Source organism: Drosophila busckii, chromosome 2L, assembly GCF_011750605.1.
Source record: "Drosophila busckii strain San Diego stock center, stock number 13000-0081.31 chromosome 2L, ASM1175060v1, whole genome shotgun sequence".
Taxonomy (NCBI): Eukaryota; Metazoa; Arthropoda; class Insecta; order Diptera; family Drosophilidae; genus Drosophila; species Drosophila busckii.
The window spans coordinates 6,928,097-6,946,669 of record NC_046604.1 but is presented as its reverse complement, the minus strand read 5'-3'; the positions used below and the strand labels follow the sequence as shown (position 1 = coordinate 6,946,669).

The window sequence follows — 18,573 nt, the reverse complement described above, 5'->3', positions numbered from 1 at the left end:
ACAACATTTAAAGCTAATATAGTTATCTATATATATATATAATTATTATATGTGCTTTTGTATACATAAATGCACAGTTTATAAATATTTTCCAATATAAGTTCAGTTAGTTAACTATAGAGTTGCGCTTTGTACAATTTACAAGATTTACAGCTTGCTAAATCTAACTTTGAGTTATATGTTATTGCTTTCATAGGTAACTTTTATAGCTTATATTTTAAATTAGTTTTCCAGCTGCAACTGCATGAGCTCCTGCACTATATTATACTCATGACAATCTGAGCAGAGTAGGCGGCCATTAGAGCGATTGGTGCGCTGCACCTTCTCATGGCATACTATGTGCACCAGCTTGAGGTTTTTGAGTGAGAATATTTCCAGAAAGTATTCCAGCACTGAAATATCCACGACACGTTTGTTATGCAGCGCACACTTGCGCTGTGGCTGACTAATCAGCTCCTGTACATTGGTAACTAACGCGGGCAGAATAGAGCGCGAGAGCTCAATTTGGTGATCAAGATTCCAAACTTGAAAGAGTATAAGATTCTCGCGCGATGCATAGGGATTAATGGTATGCTTTAGTGAGCAGCAATTGCCATTATCCGAGTAGGCGCCCTGACAGTAGAAATCACCCAAATCCGTGCAAAGTGATACAGACCATTCATCGAGTATGCCATGGCGTGTAGTGTAGTCCTTGATAAGCTGCCTTAGTCGTTTATTAGGCACTGCAGCCGCATCGGGCACCTCCTCCCCCAAATGCTGCTGCAGAAACTCGTGCTTTTGCTGGCATTGACGATTGAACATCATGGAAAAATAGTCGCAGCCTATGAGTAAATATCGAAATTGCTCCAGCACTGAGTTGATGACTTGGCGAGCCTTGGCATTTTGTCTGAAGAGCTGCGTACGCGTCAGCTCCTCCTTGGTTTTGTAGTAGTAGCCACGCACACGTGTCTGTGCTCTCATGGTCATGGCCTCTTCCTTGGACTTAAAACGCTCCTCGCCACCCTCGAACCATTCCAAATGCTCGGCCTTCAGACTCAAGTGCGCCTTGGTCTGGTCCAAAGCGCGTTGTTGCTTCTGCTGTTCATACTCTGTAATCATGCGTCTAAACTTCTCCGGATGCTGCTCAATGAAGTCATAGAATATGTCAGCTACCTTAAGTAGCGGCGACTGCTGACGGAGCTTCTCAAATTCAAAGTCCGCATCTATAAATAAATTTGGTTTATATACTTGTTTAGCCTTAAGTTCAACTCACCTGTTGTAATAAGTGCATCTGGGCCAGCCACTATGAAAAGCGTCTGAGCAGGCAAGCTGTTGAGATATTCATCATCAGACACTTCAAAGCCATCGCTAGACAGATACACGTGCAGTTTTTCCAGCTGTGAAGGACACAAGGCAAAATAACATGAGTATTGTGCCCTTGACTGTGCGCTGAACTCAAGGCAAAGCAACAGGTGGCCTGCTTTATGTTTGTTGCTGCCTTTGTCAAACGCATGCGCTCTATATTACGGACTCAGATTGACATTGACTCCTGCTGGAGCAACGCATAAACACGGAAGCTGACTCCAACGGCCTTGAAACTCACTAATACAGCGACAAGGACAGTGCCAAAACTTTTTTACGCTTGACTTTGTAAACTTACGGGAAACTTGAGTTGCGCTTTATTTGTCAGCATTTCCAGCGAATTAGCTCCAATGCCGTATTTGCGTGTGCGTTCATTATCTGTAATTTTAAAGCCCCGCATTTTATTTTCACTTGACACCAACTGCAGCTCCTTAGCTTTATCCTTGTCCCTGTCTTTGTCCAATGTCTTGCTGCTGCGTGTTGACGGAGCCATTATAGTTTCCTTTATGTAGTTTAGCATCTACTAATAAAGTGAACTTTAGTCAACCGAATTCAATGTTTAAATCAATTGAAAAATAAAATAATTTTCAAGTTGTAAACCTTGTTTATACCTTAAAAGCCAATAACAACAACTAATGACACTTATATGAGCTTTTATTTGTGCTAGTTTATAGCTTTGTGGTACAGTAGCTCTTATACTTTTCGTTATGCTTAAAAGCACTTTGTTAGCAAATTTATTTAGTTTTTAAGGAGCTAGTTTGTTTTGGTTTTGCGTGCGAACAGAAGTAGAGAAATGTTGCTGTCTCATACTAAATAACATCGCGTTGCCAACCAGAACAATTTTCGCAGCACGGTCACACTGTTTGTCGTCGGTCAGCAGAAAACAGCTGTTCTGCCCCAAAAGTGTTTATTAATTTTCACAGCCAAGTCGAAATTAAGCAAGAAAAATTAATTAGCACTAGCTAGCATGGGAACGGAGTGTCGCACAGCGTAACGCACGCAGTGGTAGCCACAATGCACTTGCGTCCGCGTTGCCGCGAGTGGCTGCCGTTGGCAACACAACAACTACGTCTTCGGAATTTAGCCCGTATAGAAGCACTTAATATTGAGTGTCACTTGGAATCGAGCATTGTGTGCGGGCGCGGAGAAGCAGAGGAGCAGGAGCAGGAGCTGCTTGTTTATTATACTCTGCATGCAGATAAGGCTAGTGAAGCATTTTATACCAGTGAATCGTTACCGCAGCGTCATCAGCAGCAAAAGTGGGCGGAAATATGTGCGGGCGACGACGTCTGGCGCAAATCGAATGCGCAATGTGTCTGTGTTAAAGTCTGGGCGCACTATCAGCCAACTGGCCAGCTGTCAGCGCCGGCAAATGAGACTGAATGTGCCACACAACAGCGGTAAGAATAGCAAAGTCCAAGCTATAATTAAAACTTATGTTGTATATTTATTTTAGCAGAGGGCTGCTGACTCAGCGGCTGGCGAATGTGCAGTTGACACCGCAAAAGCTGACGCGACCACCAGAGCTGCTTTTTAGCTGGGGTGTTTATTTTTCTGGTCTTATACCGCTGTCGCCGCCGGCAATGACGAAATGTCGCGCCAACTGTTTGATCTTTCAGCTAAATGGCGAGAGCTTTACCTCACCAGCGCTTATCAGCGAGGAAGGATTGCACGCTCAGCTGCATGAGCAGTATCAACGCTATGCTGACAATAATACACGTGATGCACGCCAAAGCGATGTAACTGGCGACATCAACTCGCCACCAGTGAGCAGAAGCAGCAGCCCAGTGCTGAAAATGAGCACCACACGTTTTGCACAGCTAAGCTGCCCCCGATCGCAGTTGCGTTGCAGTTATAACTTGGACAATTTGCTGATGCTGCAGCGGCGACAGCGTGACAAACGAAAGAGATCAAGTACTGTGCAGGAGCTGAGTGTGGAGGTCGCACGTCTTAGCGTGCATTGTATAACACGCAAGGAGCTGAGACTGAAACCGCGCACCACCTCACTGTCCAGCTCGCCCCATTCACAGCAGCAGTATCATTCCATGGGTCGCACCCTTAGCGTGCTGCTGGCAGAGCAGCAACAGATAGCGCCGCTAACGCTCTACAATGCGCAGCAATTGCTGCAACAAATTGAAACGTTACGCTGTAAGCAACGATTGCTGCAAACAGAACTGCAAGGCATTAAAGTGCGCAATGCAAGCAAGCAAAGCCGTCTGCAGCTGATACGAGAGCAGCGTGAGGAACTACAGCATAGATTACACCATCGTCGCTTACAGTTGGAGCAACAACAGCTCGAACTGCGTACACAAACTCCACAGCAGGTCACGCAACGCGACGAAAAGCGCCAAATACTGTTGCAGGTGAGACACTAACTATATACATATTTTTAAATAGCTCAGTAAACATCATCTCTTTTAGTTGGAGCGACGCATGGCTACGCTAGCGTTAGAGCTGCAGGAGATTTATAATGTACGTTGTTTGGGTGCGCAGCAGTTTAGCATTTGCGGAATTGCCTTTCCCTACATGGAGCAGTATACGAGCGACCAAAGACAGGCAACCAATGCGCAGCTATTGGAGAATGTTTCGCCGCTGGCGGTGAGCGCTGCTCTGGGCTATGTTGCGCATTTGGTGCAGATGCTTGCGTACATAATGGATCGACCACTGCGCAATCCCATACGCTATGAACCGTCGCGTGCCCGTATTGTAGATGAAATCAAAGAACTTACCTATGCCACACGAGAGTAAGCACACTGAAACATTTATTGGAAATTGTTTAGGTCTAAATCTTTTCTGTTTTATAGATTTCCCTTGTATACGCGCTCCATTCTGCCTTCGCAACAAACCAAATATGCCATTTATTTACTGCGTCAAAATATTTCGCAGCTGTGTTTCGACATTGTTGGACACTGTGATGTGCACAACACCTTCAACGATCTGCTAGAGCTCTTCCAAACGCTGCGCTTCATTGAGCAAAGTCAACAAGATGATCAAGTGGACCAAGGTGCTGTTGGTGCTTCCAGTAGACATGTTAATGGCTTAACAGCAGCAGTAGCCAATACTCAGTTATCAAATTCGCACTCATCGGTGGATATGAATCATGTGCCGTTGCCGACAACGGCAATTGCGGCCAAAGATGCACTTCTACAGCAACTGCTGCCTTCAGGTGTGACTCAGGCGCTAGCCATTGAGGGCTATGCCTCAACGCAACGGTATGTTGTCCTACTTATAAATAAAAAGTACTCCTGCAGTTTTTATCAATATGATTTACAGCATTTGCCGCTCTGTGGGCTCCTATTCCGATGGCGAGGATGAGTTTAGGCCTAAGCTGGAACAAAGTTATTCCAACTCCGACTCCAACATAACACTGCAAACGGAGCGCAGATAAAATCATAAACGCGTACTGCAATATTATCATATACAACAAAACAAGTATCTATATTTATATAAACTCTCTAAAAGACCCGCAACTAAAGAAAAAAAAGAACAAATCAAAAGGAAACTCATGCAAACAGATTTAAATTGATATTTGTTGACTTTTTTTTTAGTAAATTAGATTTTCAATATATCACTTTGAATGTGAGTATTTAAGTATTTAAAAAAAAAATATAATATTTTTAAAATAATAGACTGCTTTTGTGAAGCAAATCAAAAATTTCGTTTATTTTGTACTTGTTTAATTGTTTCTTCGTTTAAAATCTCTTTGTAAATTTTCGTTTAAACGTGAAAGGGCTAAGTTATTAAGATAAACTGATAAAAATGTAAAATAAATGATAAAAAAAACTTATATAAACGTGTCTCTTATAAAAACAATAACCCTTATTTATTTTTTGAACTACAACAATTATTTAAGCTTTTTTGCAACACTTAAGGCGCAGCATGATTGTTTTCAGCGCTTACCAACACTGCACGCACAGCTGTTCGTTTGCTCAGAGTCTAAATTTGTTATAAAATTTAGTAAACGCGCTAGAACATGTACATGTGCTAGTTAAAGCACTTACAAATTTTTTAAATTAATAGATAGTAAATGCATTTACGAGTTGTTAAATTTCTAATCGGTTTTAAAACGAAATGTGAATCAAAGCCAATGAGATAAAAAGTCTGCTGTGTATGTGCTTCCCGGGCCTTGACCGTCGTTCATAATAAATTGAAAAGTTAAAGCGCCAATGTGTTAATTGTTGTCGCCTTCGGTTAGTGGCTATTGGCTATTTCTAATTGATACACAAGCATTATTCATTCAATCAGCACAATTTAAGCATTTGTTTGATGACGTCCGTGGGGGAACGACCCCTGCCCCATTGTGCAAAGGTAGCACAAATTGCGGTGTGCTACTAAATGTTTACGCTGGCAAATAAAAACAATTGATAAGGCCATTGCACACAGTAGTGGTGCGTTGTATTTGATTCGGGAGTGCGGCTAAGGTGTTTGGCATGGCATTAGTGCATTAGTCACCTGGCTGTGAAGCACAAGGTTTCAGTGAAAACGTGGCAAACGTAAGCTCAATGCAATTGCCAAAGGGGCAATAAGAAAGCACTCAAGCCAGACGAAAGATTGCACTACAAGGAGGCCCAATATTGAGACGGAGGCGCGTCGCAAGTTGAAGAACTGTTGCTTAGCCGTGGACTATAAACAAAGGAAACAGCAATTAAAGCTTAGCCAAAAATAGAGACGGAACAACAAACGAACACTCGCACGCACACCTGTGTAATCCAAAGCTCTCTTTTATACACTCACACGGAGAGCGATAGAGAGCAGCGCTCTTACTTACGCCATGACTGATAACGAGCTAACGCTACGTGACTTTGACGGAGAGAGCGAAGAGACTGATTCCGAAACAGAATTGCTCATACGCCACACTAACAGCAGCGGCGGCGGCGGAGGTGGGAGCGACGCTGCCAGTAGAAACAAACACAGCAACAACAACAATAGCCAAACAAGGCGAAAAAGCTCAACTGGTTACAGCGGCATTGGCAGCATTTCTAGCCCCTCTCGCATCGGCGGCGACAGCGCTAGCGGCAGCAACAACAGCTTTCTGGGCAATTTATTTAGTCTTGGCTCAGCCGCCGGCCAGATACGTTATAGAAATGAGTCGCGAAGTCGCGAGCGCGCCAAATACTCAATTAGCAATAGCGGCAGTAGTGCAACGCGTGATATTACGGAAAGCGGCAGCAGTGCCACGAAACTGGCGCAACTAACACAAGCGAGCGCCAGCGGCGCCAATGATAATTCCGGTGCGACACGCGCACACGTGTCCGGTGATCTGAGTGCAGCCAACGGCATTGGCGCCCACACAGTGGTCGATCCCGAGAACGGCACCTCCACAGTCTTTTACCAGAACAACAGACGGCGCAGCAAAAGTCGCAGCCTAAGCAATGTGTGCAAGATGTGTTTATGCAGGTATGTGAAAAAATTGCGTATACGTCATGTTGGCAAACAGCTGCTCGCCAGCAGTAAGTGTGTTATTATACGAATCTAATGGATTTTTTGAAAGCAGAACCTTAAATAAATAAATAATACCCAACGCGTGGCTGTTTAACAGTTAGTTGCTTAAAAATGCAAAGTGCAAAAAGTAATAAAATTTAAATTGATTTAGCTTACCTGTTGCATCATCGATAATTTGTGTATATTTCTCAAGCATTCGTTTTGTAAATAAGCCTATCTTGCTCGCAAAAGTTCTGCACCAGTGCATTTAATTTAATTGCTATTGTTGTTTTTCGCCGTTGCTATTTTTATGACGCTCTTTGAAATTCCAAACAGCCAAATGAAAAGTATTTCGAAATGTTCAAACGCAAGCAACAACAAGCAATCGCTAGAAAAGACAAAAGCACAAATAAAATATCAAAATTTGCAAGGCAGAAATAATGATGGTTTCTAAGAGAAAAACAGAACTGATGTTATGATTATAATGTGGAGTTAATTATATGGCAAGCTCATAGACAACTCACACCATTAGAGAATTAGTAAGATGCGACATTAGTGAATATTTTTAATTAGCCTTAATTAGAAAAATACATAACAAAATGAATATATAAAAAGGTCAGAAGAAGAGACAAACGCATCGACGAAAGAATTAGAAATATCATGCTGGAGGAATGCGACGGAAATGTTGAAATGAATCGATCGATGATCAAGTAGCCAAGACAGCGGCACTGCTTGTTATTTACATACATTGGCGTTTATTGCCAGCTAAAAGGGAAATGGGAAAACGACCAATTTGTACGGCAAATAGACTAGTACTTAGTCCAATAGAGCAAGCAGCCAGACGAGCGGACACCACAAATGGCCCACCTCGAGAGATGAGAGATACGGTGACGTTGCTTCGACCCCATCACCCCTCGGCGAACGCCTCACTATCACTTCCTCTCACGCCTCCTCCGCTCGCTCTCGCTCTACACATCTCCCGCTAGCGTCTGTGGCTCGAACCGGCCAGCAGTTCTTAGATATTTGCACTATGTATCACAGATCTCTTAGTCTTTTCTGTTTAGCTTTTCAGCACATTGCACCCCCCCCCCACCCCCCCACAACCCCCCCACCCCCCCCCACCCCCCCCCCCCCCCCCCCCCCCCCACCCCCCCCCCCCACCCCCCCCCCACCCCCCCCCCACCCCCCCCCCCCCCCACCCCCCCCCCCACCCCCCCCCCTCCCACCACCCCCCCCCCCCCCCCCCCCCCCACCCAACCCCCCACCCCCCCCCCCACCCCCACCCCCCCCACCCCCCACCCCCCCCCCCACCAACCCCCCACCCCACCCCCCCCCACACCCCCCCCTCCACAGTAAAAGCACGCCAAAACCGACAGCAATATTGTTTTTGGGCGCCCAAGAGTGCACCATAAACGTCTCTCTCTCCTCTTGGCTTGATACTAATTTTCACGGCTTCCTTATTAAAATACAAACCGCTCTCTCAGGCCCCCGAAGAATCTCTTACGGCTACCTTGCAACTTTCAGTAAATTAAATAATTTCTGCCACCTATATCCTCGCCCAAGAAATAACATATTTAATAATATTTAAATCATACAGCACGCGAGACGTGTTAGAAATTTCGCTAATATGACTTAAAGATCTTTTGACTATGTCTTGTGCGTAATTTTTGCGTTTTTGTATCTTTTTCATGTCTTTGTCTATTTTTATTTGTGAGCTTGAAATTGGAACGTTCAACTGCATCCCATTCAGCAGGCTGTGCGCTTTGTCCAACCGATCCGCCAGTAAGAGCCGGACAACAGTGCTCTCCTACACTTCCCTCTTCTTAGCCACACTACTCCTCTCTATCCTAACCTATAGCATGTCTTATAAGAGGAAAATCCCAAGAAGCGACTGAAATTAATTGTAAACAAGAATATTAATATAATATAAGAATTATGAGAATATATAGAATGATAATATAAATTACTATATAGTATTATTGAAACTAAAGATTACAGTTTGAAAATGTTAAACAATGCTGATTGGCTGAGCAGCAATTAGCTGCAAAAGGTTCGAAAAAAAACAAAAAAAAAATGATGATGGGGTATTGATATATTAAAGATAGCTATAGCATATTAAAAATAAGATCTTAACAGAACCACAGGAGCATCTCGCTCTTCCCATAAATATTAGATAATACCGTTTTGAGTTATAAGACTATTTTGTAACCGCGCATTAGATTTATATCTGAAACTAAGATAGCGTACACTTTATTTAAATTGATGAATTATTTGCTTTAAATGTTATCAATTTAATTACTTGAAAGCTTTTGCAATTGAGCACAGTTTACTAAAGTGGGCAAACAATTTAGTTAAGTACTGCACTTATGACACAATTTAAGCGCGTTTTCTAATAGATTATGAATCATTTAGCTCAACTTATCGCTTAACTATTTCCTTGCATATCAGCTCACTTGCTTTCTTTGAAATGCTTTGAATTGCCCTGAGCTGAGGTTTAGCTTTGCTTTTTATACTTTTTGTTGCTATGTATATTTTTCGGTACTCACAGATTTGAAGGTCTGCAGACTTTTTGATATTTTACGCAATTGCTATGCTCATAATTTTTGCTTTTGGCTTTTGTTGGTTATGTGAGGCACAAAGATTTTTAAAGTTGATTGGAGTTGCGTTTGGTAGCGCAGCGTTGGCGTTAATTACTCATGCCTGCCGCCTCTCTATGTGCTTCACATAAGCCGCTAGTTAGTATAATTGCTAGCATTAGCCGCCCGTAATTTCCATTAAGTTCGCAGCGATAGCATTCAGTAATTTCACTGTGACCTTCTGTGGAAATTTGAATACTTTGTGTGTTGCCTGCATACATATGTTTGAATAATTATTTAAATGTTATACGGCAAGTTTAGTTTGGATATTTTGCATATGAAAATACACTACGAAAAATATTCTTTGTGCACAAATATAGCAAATCTGCTGTCAAATCTGTTTAGTTTTTCTTTTGCAGTGCAGCCAGCCGTTCTTCTCTGTTTTTCAAATAGGCTAAGCCATGTGTGTCTCATATTAAGATCTTTGCCTCACTTGGCTGATGTTCCAAAGCGGAAAAGTTCAACCCCAGTCTGTGGTTAAATGAATGGAAATTGCACACACACACACACACACGTCTGTAGACACATTGAAGAATTTTCTTTTGCTTGTTGCTCGCGCTCGCACAAAGCGTGTCTAAGGAATTAATTTCGAGAGCAGACAATGAGCAATTGACTGACTGACTGATGAACTGACTGACTGCAGCACATAATTTATGCGCCACTTGCCACCTGTCGTTTACCGCTATGTTTGAGGGGAGCAGTTAAGTTTGCCAGGGCGTTGCTGAGCCAGGCCAGGCCAACTTATTTTCAATTTGTGTGTCAACAAGCATAGCTACTGGCACGCCCTCCTACAATGTCTGCCCCCCATATGTACGGCTTGGCTGATTTCTGAAGAGAGCAAGGGAACGAAAGAGCTACAGCCTACAGCAGATAGTTGTAACTTAGTTACAAAAGGGGAGCCAGCTAGTCGGCGAGTGCCTCCGCATTGAAGGTTTCCGTTTGCTTATTAACCCACATTGTGGGTGAATAACAAACAATGCGCCGCTTGTTGTCCAACTCTTTGCCAAGCAGCAAAAGCTACAACAACTAAACATAACGTCATTAGGCGTTACCATTGACGGACCCTGGGTAATAATACTTACAAGACTTTGCGAAAATAACTATTTTGCATACAGGCCACAAGCAGCGCCAAGTCGTGGAAAAAACAATATCAAAACAGACGCTAAAGCGTATGAAAAACAGTCCATAAAATAGTGTTTTTCTTTTCATGAATAATTATTGAGCTGTGGCATAAACAGCTTGCAATAAAATCGAATATAAATTCACATTAATGAAATGTTTAAGAAATTTACAGTGCTAGAAATATTAATAAAATGCTGAGCAATGTTTTGGCCGACAGACTTGGAACTCTAATCAAATGGGAATTTAAATCTTAATTTAGGTAAAACAAAGTCTTTTAATTGCCGTTACGTGCTGCTAATTTAAATAAGAATTAAGGCGTAAGCTCACAATTTTTTTGTTCTCCAAATCCGGTTTAAAATTTACAGCTGTGCTAACATTTATTGAAAGCTTCGTCGACCCTGTGACTGAATCTTAGGCTATTTTGGTGTTTGTTTTGCTTTCTGATTAACGCGTCAATTCACATATTTTACTATTTCCATGACCACAGTTGAAGTCAACTCAACTGTAGGAATAATATTCAATTTGCCTACGTAGGCAGGCAAAATCAATGTTTACCGCAGAGAGCGGTAACAACAACAAATGTAAACATTTCTACGAGCTGTGGGGACACGCCATATAATGGATAATATGCATTTTGCATGCATTTTGCATTATTGCAATTAATTGTTTACATTTTTTAGGTTTAGCAATTACGTGGAATAGCAGAGTAAAAATAAACTAAAACTTTATTGTTGCTGCTTTGTGTGCTGTATGGATAAGTGGAACGATGACAACATGGCGGTATCGCCTTTTGATGTGTAATTTGCCTTGACTGACTCACTGAGAAGCAGTCGAGTGAGAGACTCAGATTCAGATACAGTCTCTGTGCCCATTGACTATGCTAACTCATTTTTACAACTGGCACGCGGGTCAGGCATTTGCAAGAGATTATTGTCTTTTGGTCATTTCTTAATTTTTGTTTTCGAAAAAAAAAAAAAACAAAAAATACAGCAAACCGCATTTATTCAGGTCACTGAACTTTCGCTTAGTTTGCCATTCCCTTTGAAAGTATTGTTTTTGTAGTGTCTTCACTTTTGTGGCTTGGCCAGTTGTCAACGTGCCTACATTCTTTATGAGATCATAACACGAAATGGGCTACGTAAATGCTTTACGGTTTAAGCCATTATTGACAAAACTTCCATTGAATAATTACGTATGCATAGACACCTTTACGCCCGCAACTGCAAAAGCAAAAGCAACAGCGAATGCCCATAAAATGAGAAACAAGTTTACACTCAGTCAGCCCCAATTGCTCCAAGAAAACTTCAGCGCGTAGTTTTTGCTGATCCCAACAGCAGCGACGGACAACAACGTAAACAACTGAAACGTCTGACGCAGCTTATTTAATTAACACACTAGTGCGAAGCCTTGTCAGCAGCTTGTTAATTTCCAAGAATTTCAAATGCACATTTAAATTCGCGCCAAGCATGTGGCTCATGGTGCTGCCAGATCGTTGCATATAGAACACAACACACTAGCGGTGCCATTCGCACAACAAGCGTCTGGTTGATGCAACTAGTGCTCTCTCGCTCTCGCGTTTATTGATTTCTCTGTGCAAGCAAAACAGGGTTGTTATTGCCCAGACGAGACGTAATTGTGACACGGAATTTTCGTTTAAATTTATTTGTGCATCAGAATTTTGTGTTTACGCTGCATAAAATTGACAAATATTATTAACAATACAATTGCAATGCAATTGCTGCATTTAACATGCACACTGTGCAAATTTGTGTGAACAGCAAAGAAAAACAAAACCATAAACAACGACGCAGCTGCTGCTTGACAGAACAAAGGCAAAAACAGCAGCTTAGCGCTCCAGAAGCGCCTTCATTAAAAGCAAACCAAGTGTAGCAACAAAAAAGTAATAAACATTGCTTGGACAACAGACAATATGGATGACGGCACTTCGCAGGGATCGGCGGCAGTGCCCATGACAAGGGAGAACATACCGCTGTTGAATCGCCAGCGCAATCGTTGGTATTCATTCAGGTGAATCATCATCATAATTTGCAATACACACACACACATACACCCGCATTGCCGTTGCTCTAACGGGTTCACTAGCAGTGCTTTCAACTATTGCGGAAAGATCTCTGTGCTGGATTTCAACTGTCTCTCGCTTATCAGACTTTGTGCTATTTTCTGTGTATATGTGCGTTTGCTTTCTCTTTCGCACACAATCAAACGCGGAGCGGATATGGCGTTTGTTGTTGCTGCTTGAGCTTTAAGTCTTGTTTATATTGTGTTTTCATTATTAATTTTTTGCTGTCAAGGTCGGGCGCATTTTAATAAATGTGCTCCCTCCCTTTTTTGAACTTGAATAATTTTAATATATTATTGTAAAAGTCGGCATTTATTAACCTATTATTTTTATGTTCTTACAGCTGCTGGAAGAAATGGTTCAGTCCACGCGAGCTTCGGGCTCGCACCGTAAATCTGGGGCGCCCGAATACGGAGAAGTTTCCTCCAAACGAGATTCGCAACCAAAAGTACAACTTCATCACCTTTTTGCCGCTCGTGCTCTTCGAGCAGTTTCGCTTCTTTCTCAATTTGTACTTTCTGCTGATGGCCCTGTCGCAGTTTATACCAGACATACGCATAGGTTATCCTTATACCTACTGGGGACCACTGGGCTTTGTGTTAATGGTGACCATTTGTCGTGAGGCTGTGGACGATTTGCGTCGCCATCAGCGAGATCACGAGGTCAACTCGCAAAAGTACAAACGTCTGTCGGCAACTAATGGCAATGGCTATGAGATGGTGCCCAGCTCCAAGCTTAAAGTGGGCGATGTCATTATTGTGGAAAAGAACGAACGCGTGCCAGCAGATTTGATTTTGTTGCGCACCAGCGATCGCAGCGGTTCGGTATTTGTACGCACAGATCAGCTGGATGGTGAAACAGACTGGAAGCCACGCCTGGCAGTGCCCTATACGCAAAAGCTAAGCCGCGATGCGGAACTGCACAGCATCGATGCAAGCTTCTATGTTGAGAAGCCACAGAACGATATACACAGCTTCATAGCAACTTTTTGCGTAACCGACGGCAGCGAGGACACGGGTTTGAGCGTTGAAAATACGCTGTGGGCTAATACAGTAGTCGCTGCCGGCACAGCTACAGGCATTGTCATCTATACGGGCTGTGAGACGCGCAGTGTCATGAACAATTCACAGCCGCGCTCCAAGGTGGGTCTGCTGGACACTGAGATCAATGGACTGACTAAGGTGCGTACTTAAAATTAAACATATATGCACTGTAAATTAATTTTAATCACTAAACTTTGCACAGGTTCTATTTTGTGCCGTGTTGGGCCTTTCTTTGGTCATGATGATGCTTAAGGGCTTTGGTGGTCCCTGGTATCGTTATATGTTCCGCTTTGTGCTGCTCTTCTCCTACATCATACCAATCAGTCTGCGTGTGAATCTGGACATGGGCAAAGCCTTTTACTCCTGGCAAATGCAGAATGATGACAATATTAAGGGCACAGTCGTGCGCTCCACAACCATACCCGAGGAACTGGGACGCATCTCCTACGTACTTACGGACAAAACGGGCACGCTTACTCAAAATGAAATGGTGTTCAAGAAAATACATTTGGGCATAGTGTCACACGATGCGGACACGTTCCATCATATAGGACAGATAATACAGAAGCTATCGGGCAATATATTGCAGCAGCAACAACAGCAGGGCAGCCTGTCCAGCTCTAGCAGCGCAGGCGAGTCCACAAAGCCTATGATGTTTGCAGGAAATCGCATGCGGCGACCAGAGGGCTGGCGTGAATGGGAAGCAGTGCGTGCTCTGGCCTTGTGTCACAATGTGACGCCGGTTAATGATGAAGAGGACAATCGTTCAGTGTCCACCGCTTCGACAGTGACGGGCGGCAATAATTCACCCACCAAATCTGTGATAAACATTGAGGCACCCGGCAGCACAGACACCGAGCATCAGTATCAGGCTGCTTCACCAGATGAAATCGCGCTGGTCAAGTGGACCGAGCAGGTGGGATTAACGCTTATTGCACGTGATCTAAACACTATGACGCTGCAGGTGAAGACCGCCAGCGATGAGAGTAAGTCAACAACTAGTAGCATTCTAGAGCGAACTTTAGCTAAATTACTTTTCATACAGATGATATCTTGCTGCAGTATCAGATCTTGCAACTGTTTCCCTTCACCAGTGAGAGCAAGCGCATGGGCATTATTGTGCGTGAAAACAAATCGGGACAGATTACATTCTATCTCAAGGGCGCCGATGTGGTTATGTCCACAATAGTTCAATACAACGACTGGCTGAGCGAGGAGTCGGGCAACATGGCGCGCGAGGGACTGCGCACATTGGTTGTGGCCAAGAAGGTGCTAACTGAGGAACAGTACAATGACTTTGAAATGCGCTACAATGCGGCACGCCTCAGCATAACCGATCGCGTGTCCAAGGTCGCCGCTGTAGTGGAGTCGCTGGAGCGTGAAATGGAGCTGCTTTGTCTCACAGGTGTGGAGGATCGTCTGCAGGAGAATGTGCGTCCCACACTGGAATTGCTGCGCAATGCAGGCGTGCGCGTCTGGATGTTGACGGGCGATAAGCTGGAGACCGCCTGCTGTATTGCAAAATCCTCGCAGCTGATTGGACGCAATCAGGGACTGCACGTGCTGCGTTCGGTCAAGACGCGCACAGAGGCACATCAGGAGCTGAATCAGTTTCGACGCAAGCAGGGACATGCGCTGGTCATCTCGGGTGAATCGCTGGAGGTGTGTCTGCAGTATTATCGCATAGAGTTTCTAGAGCTGGCCACTGCCTCACCCGCTGTGGTCTGCTGTCGCTGCTCGCCCACGCAAAAGGCGCAAGTGGTGGAGCTTATACAGAAGCATACGCGTAAGCGCACTTGCGCTGTGGGCGATGGTGGCAATGATGTGAGCATGATACAGCAGGCGGATGCCGGCGTGGGTATTGAAGGACGCGAGGGACGACAGGCATCGCTGGCTGGAGACTTTAGCATTCCGCAGTTTTCACACATTGCCAAGCTGCTGCTTATACATGGCCGACGCAGCTATAAGCGCTCTGCAGCGCTCTCCCAATTTGTTATACATCGCGGCTTGATTATAACAACGCTTCAGGCTGTATTCTCGGCAGTGTTTTATCTGAGCTCCGTGGCATTGTATCAGGGCTTTCTCATGGTCGGCTACTCAACACTGTACACCATGTTCCCAGTGTTTTCGCTGGTGCTGGATCAGGATATTACTTCAGAGACGGCTGTTACGTATCCAGAGCTTTACAAGGACCTCAGCAAGGGACGCAGTCTTAGCTATAAGACCTTCTTCATTTGGGTGCTGATTAGTATTTATCAAGGCGGCGTCATTATGTATGGCGCACTCATACTTTTTGTCGATGAGTTTATACATATTGTGGCCATAAGCTTCTCAGCGCTGATTATGACAGAGCTTATTATGGTGGCGCTAACAGTGCGCACCTGGCATAGGTAAGCACGTCAACTAGCAATCTGATGAGTCAGTTAATTAATTGATTTTTTTTTTGTTTAACAGGCTCATGGTCTTGGCGGAGTTGTTTAGCTTGGCACTCTATCTCATTTCGCTGGCTGTGCTGCATGAGTATTTCGGTGCGTATACTTATTAAATTCGGCGCTTCTTTTTTATTAATTTCGTATTTCGTTCTGCAGACTGGGAGTTCATCTGGTCGTATGACTTCCTTTGGAAGGTTTCACTCATCACGGTCGTCTCCTGCTTGCCGCTGTACATTATCAAGTTCTTACGCAAGAAGTGCTCGCCGCCTTCGTACTTGAAGCTCTCTTAGATGCTGGCAAAGTAACTTTATCTCTATTATTTCCTTTTTTAATTAAATAAGCACACATTACTCGAGTTCTTTAATTGCTTTTATGTTTGTTTTTGTCCAAGCTATGCCAACCACACAAAAATCCTATACGTGATATATATAAAGTGTAATTAACTTAACCTTCGCCGTCGTCTCCTTTGTGTTGATTATTATTTTTGTTTATAGCCATTGTTAAAAGTGAGATGCTGCAGTTAAAAAGTGAAAGTGATTATGCGAAACAGATATGTAGGTAACGATTTAATGTTTAAGTCGCAGTAAACCAAATTATTTTAATAATTATTTAATATTAATGTTAAAGTAAAACTAAATGTAACTATGACTAAAACTGAAATCAATTATAAATATACGCAATAACAAATGAACTACTTGTCCTTTTTTATTATTAAACAAATCGAAACGCATTGTTGAGGTTTTGTTTACATTCTTTATTTGCCATCATTTTGTTTGTTTGTTGCTTTTGGTAGGTTTTTATTACTAATTCACAATGCTTTGCTTGTTTAATACATAATAAATAGTTAATTATACTTCATATTATGTAAGTATATATGTTTGCTTGTTTGGTTTTTTTTTGTTGTTGTTGTGTTTTGCATAGTTTTCTGACCTTTAATATTTTTATTTGCTTTGCGGTATTAATACTTTTGTTGTATATTCATTTTGCATTTACTAAGCTTAACTTACACTGCATTTTGTTTAATTAAAACCTTTGATTTGTAAATGTGTTTGTTTTGCTTTGTTTTATTTGCTAATGCAATTCAGGTTATAAACACAATTTTTATTTCATATTTCATTTCTTGATTAAATGCGCTGCAATACTTTGAAATTCAACTAAATAATGCTGTTTTGGGTTAGTTCTGAAATTAATGGTATACACTTAATTTTAAGAACAATTCTCTGATCTAATATTATGTTTTGTTTTTTCTTCTCCTGCCACCTCAAATCATTTATATGACTAAAAACTAATTGCAATTCATTTACAAGCACATACAGTGGACACTCACGAATATAAAAATATGCTTGCAAAACAAAATGCTATAGACAATATTAAATGACTATGGCTTAGCAAAATGAAGTGTGACTTTAAATTTAAAAAATTTTAACTTTTGCATAATCTTGTCAAATATTTTTTTCAATTTGAATTCCTTTGGCTCTAGACTTCTTTTTTGCGAGTGTCCACTGTACATTTATACATATTTATATGCATGTGGCTATGTGTGAGCTTGCTAAAAACTGAAATATTTATTAACTCTCAAGCATTTCGCAAAAAAATGTTGCTCTCTCTCTCTATTAACATTAAAGCTTTGCCATTTACTCATTTGTTGTTGCTTAAAACAATTCAAACATTTCTGCCTATACCTGTCATATGTTGCTGCAAATTAATGTTTAGCTATGTATGTTTTACAATCGTATATAGTCAATATTCTTCTTATGTTTTGGTGTGTGTATATATGTTGACATTTTGTTGTTTGACTAATTTACTAAAAATCTACAAAATATAATATTTTTAATTTTCTTCTCTTTAGCTTAATTTATGTAAATGTATTTTGCGTATATAATATATTTATTATGATTGTTGAACAATTATTTATTAATTTTGCTTAGATTTGTTTTGTTTGATGAGGTCAACTTCGATTTGGTTTTTTCTTTAGAATATGCAACTTTGAGTTTTGGTTTTTTAGTTTATGAATATTAATTATTAACAATTTTTGTTTTTTGTATTATTGATATGTGCTTATTGTTTAAGGTATGTATGCTTTGTGTTTGCTGTGAATAATAAACGTTTTATGCTTGTTACACAATCCAAAATGGTTTTTAACAATTTTTGTTATATATTGTATAATTTTTCTTTTAAATATTCATTTAATAATATTCAGTCTATATAAACATACATTTATACATTTATACTAAAGGCCTGAAAATAAAATACAAAATGTTGTTTGAAGCAATTCTTACTTAGTACCGATAAACTTTTCAAAAAAACAAACACCAAAAGTTCTAGAAAGAAATAGTTTTGAAACAGAAAGTAATAAATAAGAGAAACATGTTTATGATCTTGAGAAGTGTGTATTGACTCTAAGGATATAAATATCAGTTGGGTGAGCAGACAAGGATATAACTCCATCAATTGTTATATACTATAACTACTATTAAAAATTAACTGAAGTTGCTTAG

The 18,573-nt window shown here is 41.7% G+C and overlaps 3 protein-coding genes across 6 annotated transcripts; 2 read left to right on the top strand and 1 right to left on the bottom strand.

Annotated features, from left to right (window-relative positions):
- Positions 1-63: 63 nt before the first annotated feature.
- On the bottom strand, positions 64-2,140 carry LOC108608547 (DNA fragmentation factor subunit beta). 2 transcript variants are annotated; one of them, XM_017999967.2, is made up of 4 exons: positions 1,953-2,140; positions 1,640-1,864; positions 1,253-1,376; positions 64-1,202 (listed from the first exon to the last, which is right to left on the bottom strand). In XM_017999967.2, the coding sequence occupies exons 2-4, from the start codon at positions 1,859-1,861 to the stop codon at positions 223-225; spliced, it is 1,326 nt and encodes a 441-aa protein (XP_017855456.1). In that variant the 5' UTR covers positions 1,862-1,864; positions 1,953-2,140; the 3' UTR covers positions 64-222. The 2 variants fall into 2 exon arrangements, with proteins under 2 accessions (XP_017855456.1, XP_017855455.1); XM_017999966.2 differs by having other exon boundaries at positions 1,640-1,861; positions 1,953-2,138.
- A 90-nt stretch (positions 2,141-2,230) lies between these two features.
- Positions 2,231-4,765, top strand: LOC108608546 (UV radiation resistance-associated gene protein). 2 transcript variants are annotated; one of them, XM_017999965.2, is made up of 5 exons: positions 2,231-2,741; positions 2,801-3,704; positions 3,763-4,085; positions 4,146-4,553; positions 4,615-4,765. In XM_017999965.2, exons 1-5 carry the CDS (start codon positions 2,356-2,358, stop codon positions 4,727-4,729), a joined length of 2,136 nt encoding a protein of 711 aa, XP_017855454.1. In that variant the 5' UTR covers positions 2,231-2,355; the 3' UTR covers positions 4,730-4,765. The 2 variants fall into 2 exon arrangements, with proteins under 2 accessions (XP_017855454.1, XP_017855453.1); XM_017999964.2 differs by having other exon boundaries at positions 2,232-2,741; positions 2,798-3,704.
- A 707-nt stretch (positions 4,766-5,472) lies between these two features.
- LOC108608190 (probable phospholipid-transporting ATPase IIB) lies at positions 5,473-16,703 on the top strand. 2 transcript variants are annotated; one of them, XM_017999456.2, is made up of 6 exons: positions 5,473-6,738; positions 12,944-13,781; positions 13,846-14,629; positions 14,689-16,033; positions 16,098-16,171; positions 16,232-16,703. In XM_017999456.2, the coding sequence occupies exons 1-6, from the start codon at positions 6,113-6,115 to the stop codon at positions 16,363-16,365; spliced, it is 3,801 nt and encodes a 1,266-aa protein (XP_017854945.1). In that variant the 5' UTR covers positions 5,473-6,112; the 3' UTR covers positions 16,366-16,703. The 2 variants fall into 2 exon arrangements, with proteins under 2 accessions (XP_017854945.1, XP_017854946.1); XM_017999457.2 differs by lacking the exon at positions 5,473-6,738 and adding an exon at positions 12,191-12,548 and having other exon boundaries at positions 16,232-16,693.
- Positions 16,704-18,573: the final 1,870 nt, after the last annotated feature.